The 18,769-nt window shown below is 43.7% G+C and overlaps 1 protein-coding gene across 1 annotated transcript in view; it reads right to left on the bottom strand.

Annotated features, from left to right (window-relative positions):
* Window positions 1-2,811: 2,811 nt before the first annotated feature.
* TRPC3 (transient receptor potential cation channel, subfamily C, member 3) overlaps window positions 2,812-18,769 on the bottom strand; it is a gene marked incomplete at its 5' end in the record, with an annotated part of 59,914 nt that continues 43,956 nt past the window's right edge. The window contains 2 exons of the mRNA XM_014537113.1: window positions 2,812-4,556; window positions 8,569-8,644. Coding sequence (XP_014392599.1) covers window positions 4,414-4,556; window positions 8,569-8,644 — 219 coding nt within the window. The remainder of the gene's footprint in view (window positions 4,557-8,568; window positions 8,645-18,769) is intronic.

The raw sequence follows: 18,769 nt of genomic DNA, 5'->3' as shown, positions 1-18,769 counted from the left end.
CAGCGCAGTGGCCGCAGCAGGGGATGCAACCGCGGGCCTCGGGGCGACGGCGTCCGGTGTGACGTCAACACGTTCCTGTGAGTGGGCCACGGACGAAGGAAAAGCCACGCCCCTTTCCAACCTGCTCCAATCAGAGGTGCAGAGGGACGGAGCGCAGAAGGTGGTTTCTAGGGAGACCGGGACGCAGTCTTAGCTCCACCCCGCCGCTGCCCTGAGCTGCACTTGTTGAGTCTTTTGAAATGAAAAGGATTGATGCGAAGACGCGTACATTCCGACCTCTTTCTCCGACATTGGAAAGGATCCCTCAACGAATTTTCACCGTTATAGGCGTTAGCTTACTGCAGCAGTTCTCAAACTTTTGGCCTTAGGATCCCTTTACAATATTCTTACAAACTTTTGAGGGCCCCACAGACCTTTTGTTTATATGTTACCTATTGATATTTACCGTATTAGAAATTAGAACTGAAACTTTAAAAAATATGTTTAAAAATAAAATCATTAAATATTTTAATGAAAGTGTTTTGCAAATCTATTTACTGTCCACCAGGATAGTAAGGGAGTCCCAATTCTACTTCTGCATTCAATCTATTGGTATATATGTGTGTGGTTTTTTAAGTATATGAAGAAAATTTGCTCCAATCCCAAGAAGTGGTAGTTTTTGAAAAGTTGGTTGCAATGTGGCTTCATCATACAACATTCAAAAATCCCATTTGTTAATATCACCACGGATTTCATCAGAAAATATTTTAAGTATTAGAAAGCTGTCAACCTCAGATGGTGGATACAAATTTTGCCAAACTCTAATTTGTGCATAAAGGCTCAAATTTAAGCATTGGTAACATATCCATTGTTTTCCTTGAAATGAGAGGTTCACTTCTTCAATTCACAAGAAAGTGAATTGAATGCCAAATATCCAAATCCAAATAATAATTTGTTAATTGTGCTTTCAAAAAAAAATGTTCCATGAAAAAAAAAGACGAGTTCAGCTAGCAACCCAAGTATAATCACACCAGTGCTTTTCCTTGAGAGAACTGATGTACTTTGTATTCAGTAGAAATGATGAATGCATATTGCCCATATCACCACTCAGAATACTTAAAGACACTCAAGAGTAAAGACTTAAAATTAACAATTTTTACTGCTTCATAATGCAACATTTTTATAGGAAACGCTTGTTTCCTGACAATGTGGGCAAGATGAGTAAGAGATTACTGCTACAGTTTGAAGCCACTGCTTTAACTCATGCTTAAGAACCGGCAGTATTAACCTCCAAGGCTTTTGTACCATCAGTGCAAATGTCAACACAGTGAAAGAGGCAAATAGCATTTTAGTGTTATGAAAATACAGTTTCAAAATCACAGACCTGCTGAAAAGGCCACAGGGACCCTCAAACTACTGCTGACCTATGGTGACCCGGGATCTGACCTAGAGCTGACATTCCTTGACTCTTGTCCATCAGTCCCTCCTTAGTGTACACAGTATGCTCTGCCTACAGAAATACTGTCGGTGAATAAGATACTGTACCTTTCCTAGTTTTTGTGGTTTGCTAGGGAAGAGAGCACAATGATTGTGGATCAAGAATTAAACGCCTGAGCCTAACCAGAGTGGCTCAGAGGTTGAGTGTTGACCTATGAAGTTGGAGGTCACCGTTCAATTTCCCGTCAGGGCATATGCCCAGGTTGTGGGCTTGATCCCCAGTGTGGGGTATGCAGGAGGCAGCTGATCAATGATTATCTCACATCATTGATGCTTCCATCTCTCCCTCTCCCTTCCTCTCTGAAATCAATAAAAAAAAATTGACCAGAATTGAACCCAGGACCCTTCAGTCGGAAGGCTGATGCTCTATCCACTGAGCCAAACCAGCTAGGGCAAATATATATATAATTAAACCCCTGAGAAGGGGTGCTTCTTAGGAAGATAAATCATTTCTAACAGAAGGATCTGAAGTTTTGCCCAGGTTCCAAGCTGCTCCAGATAATTCTTTTTTCTGAGGCTAATATAACCACATTAAAATAAACAGTAATGTCTTGAGATGGGTTAGCTCTGTAACAATTTGGGAAAATCCATATTAATTTAGACTCAACAAAAATACAGATACATTTTAGAAGTTGAAAAATAGACATAGAGGAGCTAGGCTAAAACAGAATTGTATAGAATTTAGGGGATTGGAAGGTGTATTAGAAAGATAGGGCCCCCATAACAAAGTACCGCCAGCTGGGTGGCTTCAGCAACAGAAATTCATTTTCTCACAGGTTCTCACTGGCTTCGGAGTACAAGAGCAAGGTGTCAGCAGGGAACCAAACCAATCTCCCGAGGCATCTCTCCGTGGCCATCTTCAAACTGTGACCTCACCTGTCTTCCCTCTGTGTCTGTGTCCTACTCTCCTCTTCTAATAAGGGCACCTGTCCTATCAGAGTCAGCCCTACTCTAGTGACTTCATTGTAACGTAATTATCTCTGAAAGCCTCATCTCCAAATTCCGTCACATTCTGACGGACTTCAGCAAGTGAATTTGGGGTGGGGGAGGGGAACACACAATTCGGCCCGTAACAGAAAGGAAGGTGTCTAACCTGTGTTGAGAGTTCTACAGTTGGGGAGGCATGGACTTCAGCAATGCTGTTAGCTGGATCTTTACTCAGGACTCCGAGGACCCTAGGCTGAATGTCTCCAGCTGAATCGGACACGTTTCCACTCAACGTTTCCCCAACCCCCAGATGGGAGTATTACGAAATATTCCATTCAAAACGTCCACACTTGGAATCCTAGACAACACTGTAAGACTGAGAGTATTGTAATAGAGTAGAGAAACATGTGACAATGAAAAAATTCAGTATTTTATTCAGTTCTGAGGCATAACATTAAATACACCAAGTTTGAAAAACATTTAAGACAAAGTACTATTACAATAGCATAAAAGTTAGTGAAATAGTCTACAATGGTAGCAAAAATGTATAAAGTTCTTTTCTTGATATTTTTTTGTCCCAAGAATTAGAAATTAAGAAATCATCTGTAAAGAGCTTTATGTGGTTCTGCTTAACGGTCGTTTTGTCTTCATGTCTAGAAAGCCTTGCTGTGTGAGAGCAATGATTTTAAAGTATCATGTATTAAACCAGTGTCTAAGGCCTATAAGACTACCTTTGAGTTGTGGTCACAATTCGTAATCCTCTAAGTCTTGATGCGAACAGATGGAACAGGAGCTTAAGCGTAACTCTATGAGCCATTCACACCTACCTGGAGTAATGTATTTGAGTGTTTCGTGGTCTGTGAAGAGATGAGGGAACTTACTGGCCTGTATCCCCTCTCCTGTTAAAGCCCTGAGGCGCCGTAGATATCACCGGTATTCAGCTCAGTTACACAATGAGCCGAGAACAGATACATCGCAATCTGTCTTGTGTAGAAAGTATAAGCGAAATGCTCCGATCAGAAAAAGGATGCCAAGCACTGTGAGCAAAGAGAGGCCTCACAGGGAAACGACACCCGCCCGGGGATGCTTGGGCAGCCCCCGCCAGGTCCCCAGCCGCTGCTCTGCCCTGTTTCTTCCCCTAAGCATGCCCTCCAAACCGCAGAGGCGGAAGTCAGGAGGTCCTAACAAAATGACAACCCTCAGGGCCCCCTTAAAAAAACCCCACCGTCCTGCTGACTAAATTCACATGACTGAGAAACAACAAGTGAACATCTAAGACAGAAAACATACAGCATATCCTTCAGGAAAGCCTTTAATGACTTACTCTGAACAATTCTATGAAACTTTAACATAATGATATTTTTCCATTAACCCATTTCGCTGTTAAATTCTTCCTCAGGGCTCGAAGGTTCTAGGATTATTAGTGATGCCAAAAATTCTAAGAAAAAAATCTGAGCAAGTCATAGCTGCTTGTCAGTTGTCTTCAGTTTCTATTTTTTTAAAAAACCGCTTCAGCACTTGGACAAGAGAAGGTGTGCTGCGTAGTGATGGCCCCGTTATTTGTATTTGTACTTTGGTGGCAGTTCAGTTCAGGTGGTTTCAACATTTACTGCGCACCTCCCTCCTTTGTCCCAGGCACTGGACTAGACGCTGGAGACACAAAGATGAATAAGACATAGTCCCTGTCCTCAAGGAGCTTACAGTCTCTTGGAGGCCCCCAGAGAGTGCAAAGATGTAGTAGAGTTCATTCTAAAATGGACAAAAAGGGCAGCAATCGGGCCTTTCCATACAATGCCGTGCCATTGTTTGTCATGTCAAGGCAGACAAGGCAAATGAAGACCATTTACAGGGGATGAAACAGTAAAATCATGAAGACCTCACTTTCAAAGATTCACATGATAAAGGCAGTTAACACTAGAAAATGTACACCGTGGTTTTTCAAGTACTTCATCCTTGGAAATATTATTGCCCACATTTGCGCTATAGTCCAAGCCGCCATCCAGGCTCCGCTCACTCACACCGCGGCGAGCTGGGGCTCAGCTTCTCACTGAGCTTATGAATGAGAATGGCCAGCTCCTCCGTGGCCTGGCTCTTGTCCTCCAGCAGCTCGTAACGAAGGCTGGAGATATCCTGCTTGATTTCTTTTAATTCACCTGAAGTATTGGTATTAAAGAAACACATAATCAGTCATTTTCTCTTTGGATTTAGAAGAGGACAAAGAGTGAAATGCCTACGCTATAAATACATTTGCCCATCACATCACCAAAATAGATTTTTCCCTTTAAGAAATGTCTGTCTTTAAAAATATGATGACCTTTGTAAGTAGCTATAAAAGCTGTCCAGCTATGTTTTTAATAGGAAAGCTCAGTGCAAGTATCGTCCTGTGGCTCAGCCAACGCTGAATGCAGGGTGGCTTCCCTGTCATCGGACCTACAGGCAGGGGCCTCCTTCCTGTCTGTAGGAGGCTCTTGGGTCCCTCAGCCATGCAGGGTGGCACCTACAGAGATCCTCCCCCGTGGCTAGTGTGGAAGGGAATCCTAGCAAAACAAAAGGTTACTAACAATGACTCAATCGATTTAACAGGCAAAGACATGGGAGAAGTAAATTTAGGTCAAGTTTGAAGCAAGAGGAAGGAAGGAAGAAGAAAGAGTGTGTTTATTAAGGAAGGCAGTGGCAACGAAAGTAGAGTCAAGGAACAGACAGATAGTCTGTGGTGCACAGAGGGCGGACATGTAAGCAAGCGAGGAGCAACGGTGAATTCAGGGGTTCGGCTGGGACGCCACTGGCTGTGTGGTCATCACGGGCGCCTCCAGAGCAGATTTGTGGCGATTAAAACACAACTATTCCCAGAACTCAGCGTGGCAGTATTTGGCCCATATGTCCATTGCAACGAAAAACTGATTCTCTTGCAAATGATCGGAATGGAGATAAGCCCTTGGTCTTGAAAGGTGAACTTTGAAGCAGGAATTTATCTTGAATCCAAGAAATGATTCTTCAAATCACTGGCACTTTAACAGCTTTTTAGGAGAATCACATGTCAAACCTACCTTTCAAGATCTTTCCTGGTATCTTTATGCTGTTTGTAAAGTATCATTCCTACATTCTTTAATTATATAAAGGTCAGACCCTCTTCATTGTTTAGGAATTCTAACTCTTCCCCAAGAATACACACAAGACATTTTCAGGTTCTTTTGTGGCAGAAAAAAAAAAGTGATTCTTCCTTTGCATTCGGCAGCACACAGGGAAGCAGCTGATCTAATCTGAAACCCAGGCCAGGCTTTGGTGGAGGAAACGGATTCTCACACCCTCCAGTGTCATATTTGGCCCCTAAGCCCACCATCGCCTCCCTACAGTATCCTTATCCCTTGTTTCTGGGTTACGGGGTGCTGAACACTAAGTGTATTCAGTCTGCCAACTCTGAATTGGGAAACAAATTACCCAACCTCTTTTGGCTTTAGTTTCCTTGTTTATAACAGGAGGTGGTTACGATACGTGATGCACTTTCTTAGTTAGAACTTTGTTCAAAACACCGATTCTAGTTCATCCAGGTTCCTTGGTGCAGGCTGTGGGAGGTGGGCCCTTGTTTCTGATGCTGCCCTGGCCAACCACGTTCCCCAGCACTTAGCTGTGCTTTGTTTTCAGGGAGTGACGGAACTGATCAGATGTCCCACTCCGGGCCTGTCTCCTTCCCACTGTCCCCGCGCCTGGATGGTTGCTGGCTGTCACTCACGTCTCTACAGATTTCTTCTCTACAGACGCACACTGCTGGATTGACTGAGATTTGCAAGGGTTTCCTTGCCTTAATCAAATACTGGTTTCAAAGCTCAGCGACAGTTTTGTTGAGTTTAGCTTTTTTTTCTCTTAACAGTGCCAGCAGGTCTATTGGCATCTGATTGGTGTTGTAAACTATAGTTTTGAACTTATTTCTCCAGGTTGGTTTCTTTTCAACTCCGAGCGGGTGCGTTGGCCTACACCCCTGCCTGTGATGAAAACTTTTACGTATAGTTCACAACGGATGCCCTGCCTAGGATTTACCTGGAAAAATAGGCCCGTTGAAGTAAGGGGCCACAGAGAAAGGTGGAAGGCAAGAGAAAACCAGACGGGAGAAATGGGCTAGAGGTTTCTTTTATAATACATCTTATAGTTATAACAGTCTAATTTAAACTGATAACTTAAATTCCATAAAGAAGTTCTACACATTTGCTTGCTTCCAATTTATTTTGTTGATGTCTCAATTTACATCTTTTGTATAGTATCCATTAACATAATATTATAGCTATAGTTATTTTAAATATTTCTGCTTTTTAACATGCTAGAGCAGTGATGGCAAACCTTTTGAGCTCAGCATGCCAGCATTTTGAGAAACCCTAACTTAACTCTGGTGCCGTGTCACATATAGAAATTTTTTGATATTTGCAACCATAGTAAAACAAAGATTTATATTTTTGATATTTATTTTATATATTTAAATGCCATTTAACAAAGAAAAATCAACCAAAAAAATGAGTTCGCGTGTCACCTCTGACACGCGTGTCATAGGTTCGCCATCACTGGAGTAGAGATAAATTGTCGCTGACTGACATTTTAAAAACTGTTTTTTTAAAAAGATAGAATTTTAGAAATGTAACGTAAGATTCTCCTGTCAGTCTTGGAAGGACCCAAACTGTTCCCTGAGGTTGGATTTTTAAAGGATCCTTCGCTAAGTGATTCTTCCTTTGCATTCGGCAGCACACAGGGAAGCAGCTGATCTAATCTGAAACCCAGGCCAGGCTTTGGTGGAGGAAACGGATTCTCACACCCTCCAGTGTCATATTTGGCCCCTAAGCCCACCATCGCCTCCCTACAGTATCCTTATCCCTTGTTTCTGGGTTACGGGGTGCTGAACACTAAGTGTATTCAGTCTGCCAACTCTGAATTGGGAAACAAATTACCCAACCTCTTTTGGCTTTAGTTTCCTTGTTTATAACAGGAGGTGGTTACGATACGTGATGCACTTTCTTAGTTAGAACTTTGTTCAAAACACCGATTCTAGTTCATCCAGGTTCCTTGGTGCAGGCTGTGGGAGGTGGGCCCTTGTTTCTGATGCTGCCCTGGCCAACCACGTTCCCCAGCACTTAGCTGTGCTTTGTTTTCAGGGAGTGACGGAACTGATCAGATGTCCCACTCCGGGCCTGTCTCCTTCCCACTGTCCCCGCGCCTGGATGGTTGCTGGCTGTCACTCACGTCTCTACAGATTTCTTCTCTACAGACGCACACTGCTGGATTGACTGAGATTTGCAAGGGTTTCCTTGCCTTAATCAAATACTGGTTTCAAAGCTCAGCGACAGTTTTGTTGAGTTTAGCTTTTTTTTCTCTTAACAGTGCCAGCAGGTCTATTGGCATCTGATTGGTGTTGTAAACTATAGTTTTGAACTTATTTCTCCAGGTTGGTTTCTTTTCAACTCCGAGCGGGTGCGTTGGCCTACACCCCTGCCTGTGATGAAAACTTTTACGTATAGTTCACAACGGATGCCCTGCCTAGGATTTACCTGGAAAAATAGGCCCGTTGAAGTAAGGGGCCAAGGAGAAAGGTGGAAGGCAAGAGAAAAACAGACGGGAAAAATGGGCTAGAGGTTTCTCTTTGGACAACAAAATAAAGATTTGTCTGGAGAAGTGTGGGTTCTGTCTCCGGCAGCCATTATTTCACCTGCATCACTGGGGAAATGTTAACCCTCGTGTGAACTCACTGAAACTCCTGACCGTCTTACGTTAATAGGAAATTAGAAGAAGGACGGCAGTCTTCACATGCGAAGAATCAGGGCTTTGGAGCAGAGGTAAATTGTCGCTGACTGACATTTTAAAAACTGTTTCTTTAAAAAGATAGAATTTTAGAAATGTAACGTAAGATTCTCCTGTCAGTCTTGGAAGGACCCAAACTGTTCCCTGAGGTTGGATTTTTAAAGGATCCTTCGCTATGCAGTTTCTCAGGTCCGTGCAGTTAGTTGTAAAAAGATGTTTCTCAGAAAAAAACAAACAAACAAACAAAAAACACAAAGGATGTTTCTCGGTTTGGGGATGCTTACCTTCATTCACTAGGTTGGATTTTTAAAGGATCCTTCGCTATGCAGTTTCCCAGGTCCGTGCAGTTAGTTGTAAAAGGATGTTTCTCGGTTTGGGGATGCTTACCTTCGTTCACCTCGTCATTCTCTTTGTCTACTTGTGCTTTCAAAACATACCGCTTTATGAGTCTTTTCATTATCTGCTGTTGGGAAAGAAGAAATGATTCCGTCACCAACGACACTTTCTCCAAGGAGCCTCACATGCCTTAAAGCAAACGGCTCACGGGAGAGGCGTTTTATGTAACTGTTTGCAGGACCCCTCAGGTTTCAGAATGCAGCCCTTCTCCACCTTTTACTGAGGCTGACGGCATAACTCACATCATGTCCCCCCACCCCACTCCCAGGGATAGAGGGGCTTTTAAAAAGGGTTCAGTTGGAAGATTTCAATTCATGGTTTCTCTTTCCAACAAGATTTATCTTTAAGGTGTGCGGACACTACATTGCCATCGATAGACACTACCTTATTTCTCAATGCTGTGGTTTCTTTTTTTTTAAACAAAACCAAATCCATGCTCAATAAAGAGAATTTAGGAAATACAGAGAAGAACAACAAAGAAATACACAAAGTCACCAATGATCCCACCATCCGAAGAGAATCTCTGTTGGTATTTTGGCTTAGGTCCTTCCAATACCTTTTCTTTAAGTTTTGTACATAGACTCATTACTACAGAGATTGTGTTTTATGTTTTTGAAAAACCATATATTGTTATATTGTACGCTTTCCTCTCCTAGCAATACACAGTGTAAATATACTCAATCTAAATATATGCTCTTCCAGGATAATTGTTTTCCTATATGGAAAAAATCACACTGGAGCCCTACTTCATGGCATATGCACAAAAATTAATTCCACGTGCATCTTAAATGCGAATTCCACATGCATTTTAAATTCCTCAACAGACAGTATAGGAGAATCTGTTTGTAAATTCAGTGTAGAGCTGTAAGTTTTTCAATAAGATAAAAATTCTAATTACAGTAGAAAAGATTGATAAATTCAACTTCATTGCAATGAAAACTTCTGTTAATAAAGACACCATGAAGAAAGCACAAAGTCAAGCCACAAACTGGGAGAAAATATAGGCAATACTTGTAACCGATGATGAATTTGGATCCAAAATATATGAAGAACTTTGATCCAATAGGAAAAACTCAACCCAACAGAAAAATGGGCAAAAGAGACATTCACAGAAAAGGAACCGTGAATGATCAATAAGCACATAAAACAATCCTCGACTATTTTCTTGGGAAAATGCAAATTACAATGGAAAGGAGATATAATTTTACATCTAAAAAGGGAAAAATTAACACATCTCATAATGGCCAGTGTTGGAGAGGATAGGGACCAATGGAGTTTTATACTTGAGTGCAGCCATTTTCAACCTGTTCCATCTCATGGCACACATAATTACTAAAATTACCAAAATAGGTATGATTTTGATTCATTCACACTGCAGTCCTACTTCAGACCATGCACACAAAAATTAATTCCACATATATCTTAAATGCGAATTCCACATGCATTTAAATTCTTCAAACGATAATATAGGAGAATATGTTTATAAATTCAGAGCTGTAAGTTTTCCAATGAGATAAAACCTTTTGATTTTATTGTTATTGCTATTATTGTGTTGGCTATTATCACTTTTTAATTTGAAGATCTAAGGGAAAAGACACCAGTGCCCCTAAGTAGTCAGGTATTCCATGTTTTACCGATTCTGTGGCACACGGGGTGAAAATCGCTGCTTTAGGGGCATGCGTATAAATAGACCACTTGGACAAACACTTTGGCATTTCCTTTTAGAGCTGAACTTTTGCATAGCCTTTCACCCAGAAAGTCCACTCCTTGGTCTAGTACCTAGAGAAGCTTCATACATATAGGTGGACCAAGCGGCATAAACAACAATGTTTATTGCAATCTCGTCCAAAATAGCAAAATAAAACAAGAAACGGGAAACAATCTAAACAAGTATCAACAGGAGACCAGACAAATCATGGTCTGTTACACAACATGATGTCGCTGTGGTCACTAATAAAATTGATGAACCATAGCCACACACAACAATAGAGATGAGCCTTAGAAGCATAAATGTTGAATGGAAAATTCAAACTGAATTCACGAAGTATGAAATCATTCTTACAAAGCTCAATAAGAAGCCTACCTAGTGCATTTTGGGGATTATCTATATGTTCAATAAGCCTATATTTGGAAAGAAAACCAGTTGAGAGGATGAGAAACCCCAACTTCAGGCTAGAATTACCTGGTGGCAAGGTGTGGGCCAGGGAGGAGCACCTACTGTGGAGCTGGTGCAGGTCATGTTGTCAGGTAGGAGGTGGCTTCATAGGTGTGCAGGGAGTTATACCTCATAACTGATTATGTTACACATATTCTTCTGCATATATCAAATATCACAAAATATAACAAAGGAAAGAGAAAAATGGCCTGAACTAAAATGCAGACACAGTAGGCCCCCCTTCTCTGTGGGGATTGCCTCCAAGATCGCCCACTGGAGGCCTGAAACCACAGATAGTGCTAAACTGAAGATATACTGTTTTCTTTTCTTTTTTAAAAAAATATATTTTATTGATTTTTTATAGAAAGGAAGGGAGAGGGACAGAGAGTTAGAATCATCGATGAGAGAGAAACACCGATCAGCTGCCTCCTGCACACTCCCTACTGGGGATGTGCCCGCAACCAAGGAACATGCCCTTGACTGGAATCGAACCTGGGACCCTTGAGTCCGCAGGCCGACGCTCTACCCACTGAGCCAAACCGGTCAGGGCAAGATATACTGTTTTCTCCTCGACATAAAAACCTACAATAAAGTTTAACTTATAAACTAGGCCACAGAGAGAAGACTCATTCTTGCCGTGGACCTTAGCAACCTCAGCATATGATTTTTTTCTTTACTTATAAAGTGGAGAACTTCCACATTTTCCCTTTACAGCTTCTCTCTGTCATATCCAGTTGCCAGCATCACTACTCTTGCGCTTTGGGCCATTATAAAGTCAGGGTGACTTGCACACAGGCACCATGACACCGCCACAGTCCACCTGATGACCGTGGCGGCCACTGAATGACTTATGGGTGAGACGTCTATCCTGGACAGAGAGGTGAGTGATGTCCTGGGTGGGACTGAGCAAAATGGCGAGAGGGTTCATCATGCTACTTGGAACACATACAATTCAATTTACGACTTGTTTATTTCTGGAATTTTCCATATAATATTTTTGGACTGCAATTGACGGCAGGCAATGGAAACCTCAGAAAGTGAAACCACCGATGAGGAGGGACTACTGTATAGGGAGAATGAAAAATATACTTCAGGCTTAAGGAAGCAGAAATTAGGAACCTAAGAGACCTGTTAGAGGCCAAGGTCAAGAAAAAGGATGTGGGATGATCCAAAGCGTCTGCCACAGAGAATAATGACAGATCAAGAGGCGCTCATGCTATGGAGCAGGAAAAGCCCACCTTGCCAGTCCCAGTAAAATATAAAACCAGTTGAGCTCTGTGGTCTCCGGACCCCTAAACAGACTCACAGCTGGTGGGCATTAGCCTGAACTCGCTCATTCAAGTACCAAATATTTACTGAAAACCAACTCTGCGCTAGGGAGTGAGCCAGGTAGTGAGCCAGGTACTGAGCGTGGTACTGAGCCTGGTACTGAGTCAGGTAGTGAGTCAGGTACTGAGCCAGGTAGTGAGCCTGGTAGTGAGCCTGGTACTGAGCCAGGTAGTGAGCCTGGTAGTGAGCCTGGTACTGAGCCAGGTAGTGAGCCTGGTAGTGAGCCTGGTACTGAGCCAGGTAGTGAGCCTGGTAGTGAGCCTGGTACTGAGCCAGGTAGTGAGCCTGGTAGTGAGCCTGGTACTGAGCCAGGTAGTGAGCCTGGTAGTGAGCCTGGTACTGAGCCAGGTAGTGAGCCTGGTAGTGAGCCTGGTACTGAGCCAGGTAGTGAGCCTGGTAGTGAGCCTGGTACTGAGCCAGGTAGTGAGCCTGGTAGTGAGCCTGGTACTGAGCCAGGTAGTGAGCCTGGTAGTGAGCCTGGTACTGAGCCAGGTAGTGAGCCTGGTAGTGAGCCTGGTACTGAGCCAGGTAGTGAGCCTGGTAGTGAGCCTGGTACTGAGCCAGGTAGTGAGCCTGGTAGTGAGCCTGGTACTGAGCCAGGTAGTGAGCCTGGTAGTGAGCCTGGTACTGAGCCAGGTAGTGAGCCTGGTAGTGAGCCTGGTACTGAGCCAGGTAGTGAGCCTGGTAGTGAGCCTGGTACTGAGCCAGGTAGTGAGCCTGGTAGTGAGCCTGGTAGTAAACATGGTAGTGAGCCTGGTACTGAGCCTGGTAGTGAATTGACTGGAAGGAACGGTTCACTCTGATGGGCGAACATATCGGGGGTAAAATTAAGTTTATGGGCCAGTGGAGGCAGATTCCCATAGAAAGAAATGTTTATCCATTAAAGTAGCTTGAAGAGTAAACCATTTTCGACAAATAGTGCTGAGACAATGGACTGTCTCTGTGGGAAAGTTAAATTTAGGTCTCTACCTCACACCACATACCACAAAGAAAAAGGAGCCAAATGCACAGAAGATCTAAATGTGACCAGGCTGCCACTAGCAGGTGGGGCAGCCACCGCTCCTCAGGGCTTAGTGCCAATCACAAACCAGTACTGAACTCACACATACTGCCTCCTTACCCCCATCAGGAAAACGACTGAGGCGTGGGAGGTGGGGAGAGAGGGTATTCTCTCCCTTCCCTGTGGAAAGGAGGGGGTGCCCCCCAGCCAAGGGAAGGGGGAGATCCAGGGCAATTACTCATAGAGACCAGGGTTGCCTAAACCAAAGGGAGCCTGGCATCCCGCTCCCGGTTAAATGTCCAACCCAGCAAACCTGCTCCCGGCAACTGTCAGGGAGAAAAAAGGATCCAAGATAAGAGAGAAACCGCCACCGGGTTAGCCTGTGCTTTCATTACTTGTCAAACACGCATCTCCACTGTGTTGCGTGGAAGACAGTCATGCCCATCAGTGGGAAAGGACAATCTGTCATAAACGGGACCAGGACAACGGCTATCCCAAAGGGAAGGGGGCAATTGGATCCATGTCCGGTCAGAGCCGGATTTCCAGGCCAGGGAGCTGCGCAGGGGCGAGGCAGGCCACAGGGCACTGCAAGCCTTCAACCTCCCCTTGTGGCCGGCACCCCAGCAGCACCGTGGTGCCTGCCACCCAGGGGACATGGCAATGCGGTCACTGCTGGAGCAGTGGTGACGCCTCAGGGACACAGCCACTAGCTCCAGGGAAGGGATGTCACCCTTGGGCTCCTTCCTGGAGACAGGCCTTTCTTCTCTAGCTGAGTGAACGGAAGTTGCTTAAACTTGTGAAGCTTCCGTTTCCTCATCTATTTAATGGGGGTAATAAACTCAGCTCATAAAGTGTGCAGATTGAGTAATCGAATGCATGGAAAAGCAACAGTTCCTGCTTAGAAAAGGTCAGCTCGCGCAGCTGGCGTGGCTCAGTGCTTGAGCGTCGACCCATAAACCAGGAGGTCATGGTACAATTCTCAGTCAGGGCACATGTCCAGGTTGCAGGCTTGATCCCCATTAGGGGGCATGAAGGAGGAAGCCAGTCCATGATTCTCTCTCATCATTGATGCTTCTATCTCTCTCTCCCTCTTCCTTCCTCTCTCTCTAATATCAATAAAAACATTTTTTTTCTCCCTCTTCCTTCCTCTCTCTCTAATATCAATAAAAATATTTTTTTAAAAAAAGGAAAGGTTAGCGCTTGTTAGTATTATTTGTAAAGATAAAGATTGAAGATGAAGATGTCTACATTCCCTGGCACAATCTCTCTAAAATATTTATGTAATGTTATCTGAAACCATGCTGGAAAAAGTCTATGAAAACTAACATTTCTGGCCAGAAGGGATGATAATAGGAAAAGAAAATGTTGTGTTTGTTTTTTTTAAATTCAGGCTCCCTAGAAACACCCTGGACAAAGCCACTCAGATTAAACGCTCTCCTTGAAGGGAAAACAGGAAGCCCATTATCTCCATTTCATCTTTTTTAAGCTGCAGGGAAACTATGGCTACAAGCAGACATTTTCCCCTTCAAAATTAGATGTGTTTTCAGCTTTCCACAAAAATTTCCACCTTAGCATTTACAGCTTAAATATACTCATCCACCAAGTCTGAGCCTCTCTGTGAGGCAAGAAGACACCTCATGGCGGACTGAAATCAGGTTCCCCACATGTGACGCGACCTGGAAATAGTCCATCCCTTGTTCATGTTGGAAAGATAATTCATGTGAATTTCAAAACGACGTGCAGCTCTAACTAGGGCCAAGCTTAGCCATTTCCACTGTTAGTTAATTGTTTAGAGATATTCCAAAAATGCTCTGAATTGTGGCAGCAACATTAGAATTAGTGTCTCCCAAAGGTGACCACTTTAAAGGAAAAATCCCCACCTAGCAGATTAAGACCTGGAATTTCTTAGTAAGTCATCTATATATATAAAAGCCCAGTGATGGGAACGGCAGAATGACCAGAATGACTGGTGGCTATGACGTGAACTGTGGCAGCCAACCAGCCTGATCTGGGCCCCGATAGCCCCCAACCCTGGCCAGCCCGGTCCCCGATTGACCCCCAAAATCCTGATTGGGAGCAGGGCCACCAGCCAACTGCCCGCGGCCCTCACCTCCCCCTCCCCCCCGCCAGCCTGACCTGACTGCACCCATGCATGAATTTGTGCATCGGGCCTCTAGTCTATTATAATCACACTGCATAAAACAAAAATCCATAAGAACTAAACCAACTGTTGCTATCACTCATGGAGTCCATAATAAAGACATTTTATCTAAATACAATCGAGTCCTTTCTGTCAAGTTTGGTTTGTGTCTGTCAAGCTGATTGAGACTTTTTTCTCAGAGTTTCTCTTTTTCTACTATCACTTTTTGGGAGGCACAGGAGATTACGCCACAGGCACAGGGAATTCTTCTCCTTAGAAAATATGAAATGTACAGGATTCTGGAGACGGCATTTAGCAAGGATCATCTCATTTAGAAGCATAACAACTTTCAGCTGCAAGAAGCTTGAGTTTGACATTGAATTTTGGAATTTCTCTACTTCTTCCAAATTACTCAAAAGCAACAAGGGAAATAATACAGAGAAAAAACAAGCTCCTTCTTTAATGGAGCTTAGAGGCATCCTTACCTTTTTTTTTAGAAAGTCTACATGAAAAGGTCGACGGGGGTGGTGGGCAATGTTAAGAGCAGACAGTCATGGCTAAGAACTACCCTTGACCTCATGATACCAATTCTACAGAAGCTTGGACCACTGGGTTGAAGGAGAAATTAGAGAAAAATCATGTTTGCCAGAAGTACTCAGTGAGATAGAGATGACACATAAGCTGAAAATTTTCAAGAAGGGAAAGAATAAAATCATCATGGCAATGAAAGGTATATTAGAAGTAGCAACATGAAGATAGGCAGGATACAGTAAGATAGGAGAATTAAAGAGAAGCCAAAAGGAGAAAGGGATGGGCATTCAAAAAGGAACAGAGGAAAAAATGGTAGCTCTGGAAGACGGGCAAAGAAGATTCAGTGGGCATCTAATTGGTATCTTTGAAGAAGGAACCCCAAAATAATGGAACAGAAACAATATTTCAAGATACAATTCAAGGAAATTATTCAGACATAAAAGGAGACTTGAATGTGCAGACTGAATGGCCTCACTGTGTGCCAGAAAAATCACACAGATCCACCTACAGAACAATCAATAACAAGTTATTGGATTTAAAAGAAAAAAAGAAACCTGGGTCATTCAAACACAACCTAGGTCAACTATAAGCCAACCATAGGCCAAAAAACAATCAAGCTGGCCTCCAACTCTTTCCCATGAACATCCCATTGTGGGAACAGGGGGACAATGTTTACAGAGACATTAAGAAAATAAAGTCACGTCTAAGAGTGTTCCAGCCAGTCAATGTAAACACATAGAAAATAGGAAACAGCTGAGAACGTGAAATTACTCAGAAACATCATTTCCATGGCTCCCCTTGAAGAAGCTACAAGAAACAAATTGACAACAGAGAGATTAATAGAAAACTATGGCAAAAAAAAATGGTGGTGAGTAGTGACTGTGTAATTGTGGGACAAAAACGAAAACAAATGTGGGTTGTAATCCTGACAAGGCAGTGAAGGGGGTCAGAACATGCCACCCCAAATATGTCACATCAGCATAAGGATCATTTTGAGCTGAAGGCGACTGAGAGGCAGAAAGAGCTCTCTGCCCTCCTCCTATCGCCTAACAGCAGGACGGGCATGTCCTTTCTGAAGGCCTGGCCCTCCACTCACCCGCATCCTCACTAAGACAGGAAGCTGCCCTGAGACGGGTCTGCACAAACAAGCCTTCCCAAAGCCACCTGCCTCTTCCATTACTTCCCCATAGACTTACCTTCCCATGATTCCCCCCAGCCCCCTGCCCTGCTCCTGCTCGGAGCCCAACCTCCTTTTCTTTGTCTTGTTGCTTCCCAAGAGGGTATATAAGCCCCACGTTCTCACTGCCTCTTTGAGTTACTGGTCACCGAGTTCTCCCATGTGTATGGGCTCTGCGTGTGTAAAGAAGCTGTTTATATCCCACCCCTACCCAGCCCCGCCATTAAGCTGTCTTCTGGTAGTTCAATTCGCAGGCCTTAGGTGCTGAACCTAATGGGTAGAGTAAAGTGTTTCTTGGTTGTTTGTATGTTTTTTAACTCTCCTATAGTTCTAGTGACTTAACTAGCAAAAGCTGGGAGGAGAAGGCGAACATGATAAAAGATAAAATAAGCTCATTGATTTTCTATTTTACAGTGGAGGGTCAAAGGGCAATACTTGAAACTTGTAAATCAAGTAACAGAGCTATCAGTAGGTGTAAAGACGTACAGATAAGCACCAACACAAATAACATACTCCACTTCAGCAGGGACGGTCAGTTCTCGTTCCTCTTTTTTTTTTTTTTTTTTTTTTTTTTTTTAGCTTGGCACAAGGCCACTTGGAATTAAAACCTCATTTGCTAGTTTCCATTGCAGATAAGTTATCTGTGTAGCTTTAATAGAAGTTCCTCCCAGGAAGGAGGCATATCTTTCTTCCCTATTGCCTTCTAATTGTATTGTGGAGGCAGAAATAGTGGCCAGGCTTCCGCTGGCTGTCTTGGCCCATGCAGTCATATGAGACTGAGAGATGTGCACGCAGAGTGTATGAGAGGAGAGGCCTGGGTCCCTGGCATTGTTAGTATCATCCCAGCCCGGGATTCATCACCTCCTGACTTCTTCACGAGAGAAAGAAATCTCTATCTTCTTTTAGCCACTTAGTGTCTGGTATTTGGTGGGTCTGTGTGATTTGCAGCAAACTTTAATCCTCATTAATATGAACATTAGGAGGATTATTTTGAAATGATACCGAGTACACCAAAGACCTGAACACCTGGAAAGGTATACCATGTTCATGAAAAGGAAGACAGAACATTATAACTATGTCAGTTCTTAGATTAACACAATCACAATAAAAATATCAACAGGAGGGAGAACCAAGATGGCAGCATAGGTAAATACGTACTTGCTGCCTCTCACAACCACACCGAAATTACAACTAAAAGACAGAACAACTATCATCCAGAACTGCGGGAAAGCTGGCTGAGTGGAAGTTCTACAACTAGAAGGAAAGAAGAAAGCGCATTGAGACTGGTAGGAGGTGCAGAGGCGTGCGTGGAACAGGCTGGCAACCAGATGTGCTGCTTTTTTTATCGGAAGGGAGATACAAGCTCCCAATTGTTCTGAACTCCAGTTCTAGGTGAGACTCTGGGGACCCAGACACATACGGGGAAAAACTGGACTGTGGCATCGGCCGGAATGTGAGGGCGGCTTTCTTTCAGAAGAAAGGTGCTCGCAGTGGTCATTGTTCCTGTGCTGGGAGCTCTCTGGTGCAGGGTTGACCAGCAGCTATTGCTGTTTGCTCCACCCTGGCGATTCCCTGACACCGCCCCACCCAATTTACAAACCCACCTAAGCTGTGTGCAGTGGCTTTTGCATATGAATGGCCTATCCTTTCTCAGCCTAAAACCTGTCAAACAGGCAACAGCTGGGTCAGGGAACCCCAAAGCTATCAATAAAAGGCCCAAGGCCAGCACCAGCACCAGCCTGCCTTGCTTCACAGCTGGGCCTCATCTGGGCACTTCCAAACCCGATACAAAGAGGAGGAATCTGCAGATCTCTCTGTAGCTCCTGCTGGGTGGCCTCAGGCAGTGGCTGACTTTGCACC

Source organism: Myotis brandtii, unplaced genomic scaffold (genome assembly GCF_000412655.1).
Source record: "Myotis brandtii unplaced genomic scaffold, ASM41265v1 scaffold1722, whole genome shotgun sequence".
Taxonomy (NCBI): Eukaryota; Metazoa; Chordata; class Mammalia; order Chiroptera; family Vespertilionidae; genus Myotis; species Myotis brandtii.
This window is presented reverse-complemented; position numbering and strand designations above follow the sequence as displayed.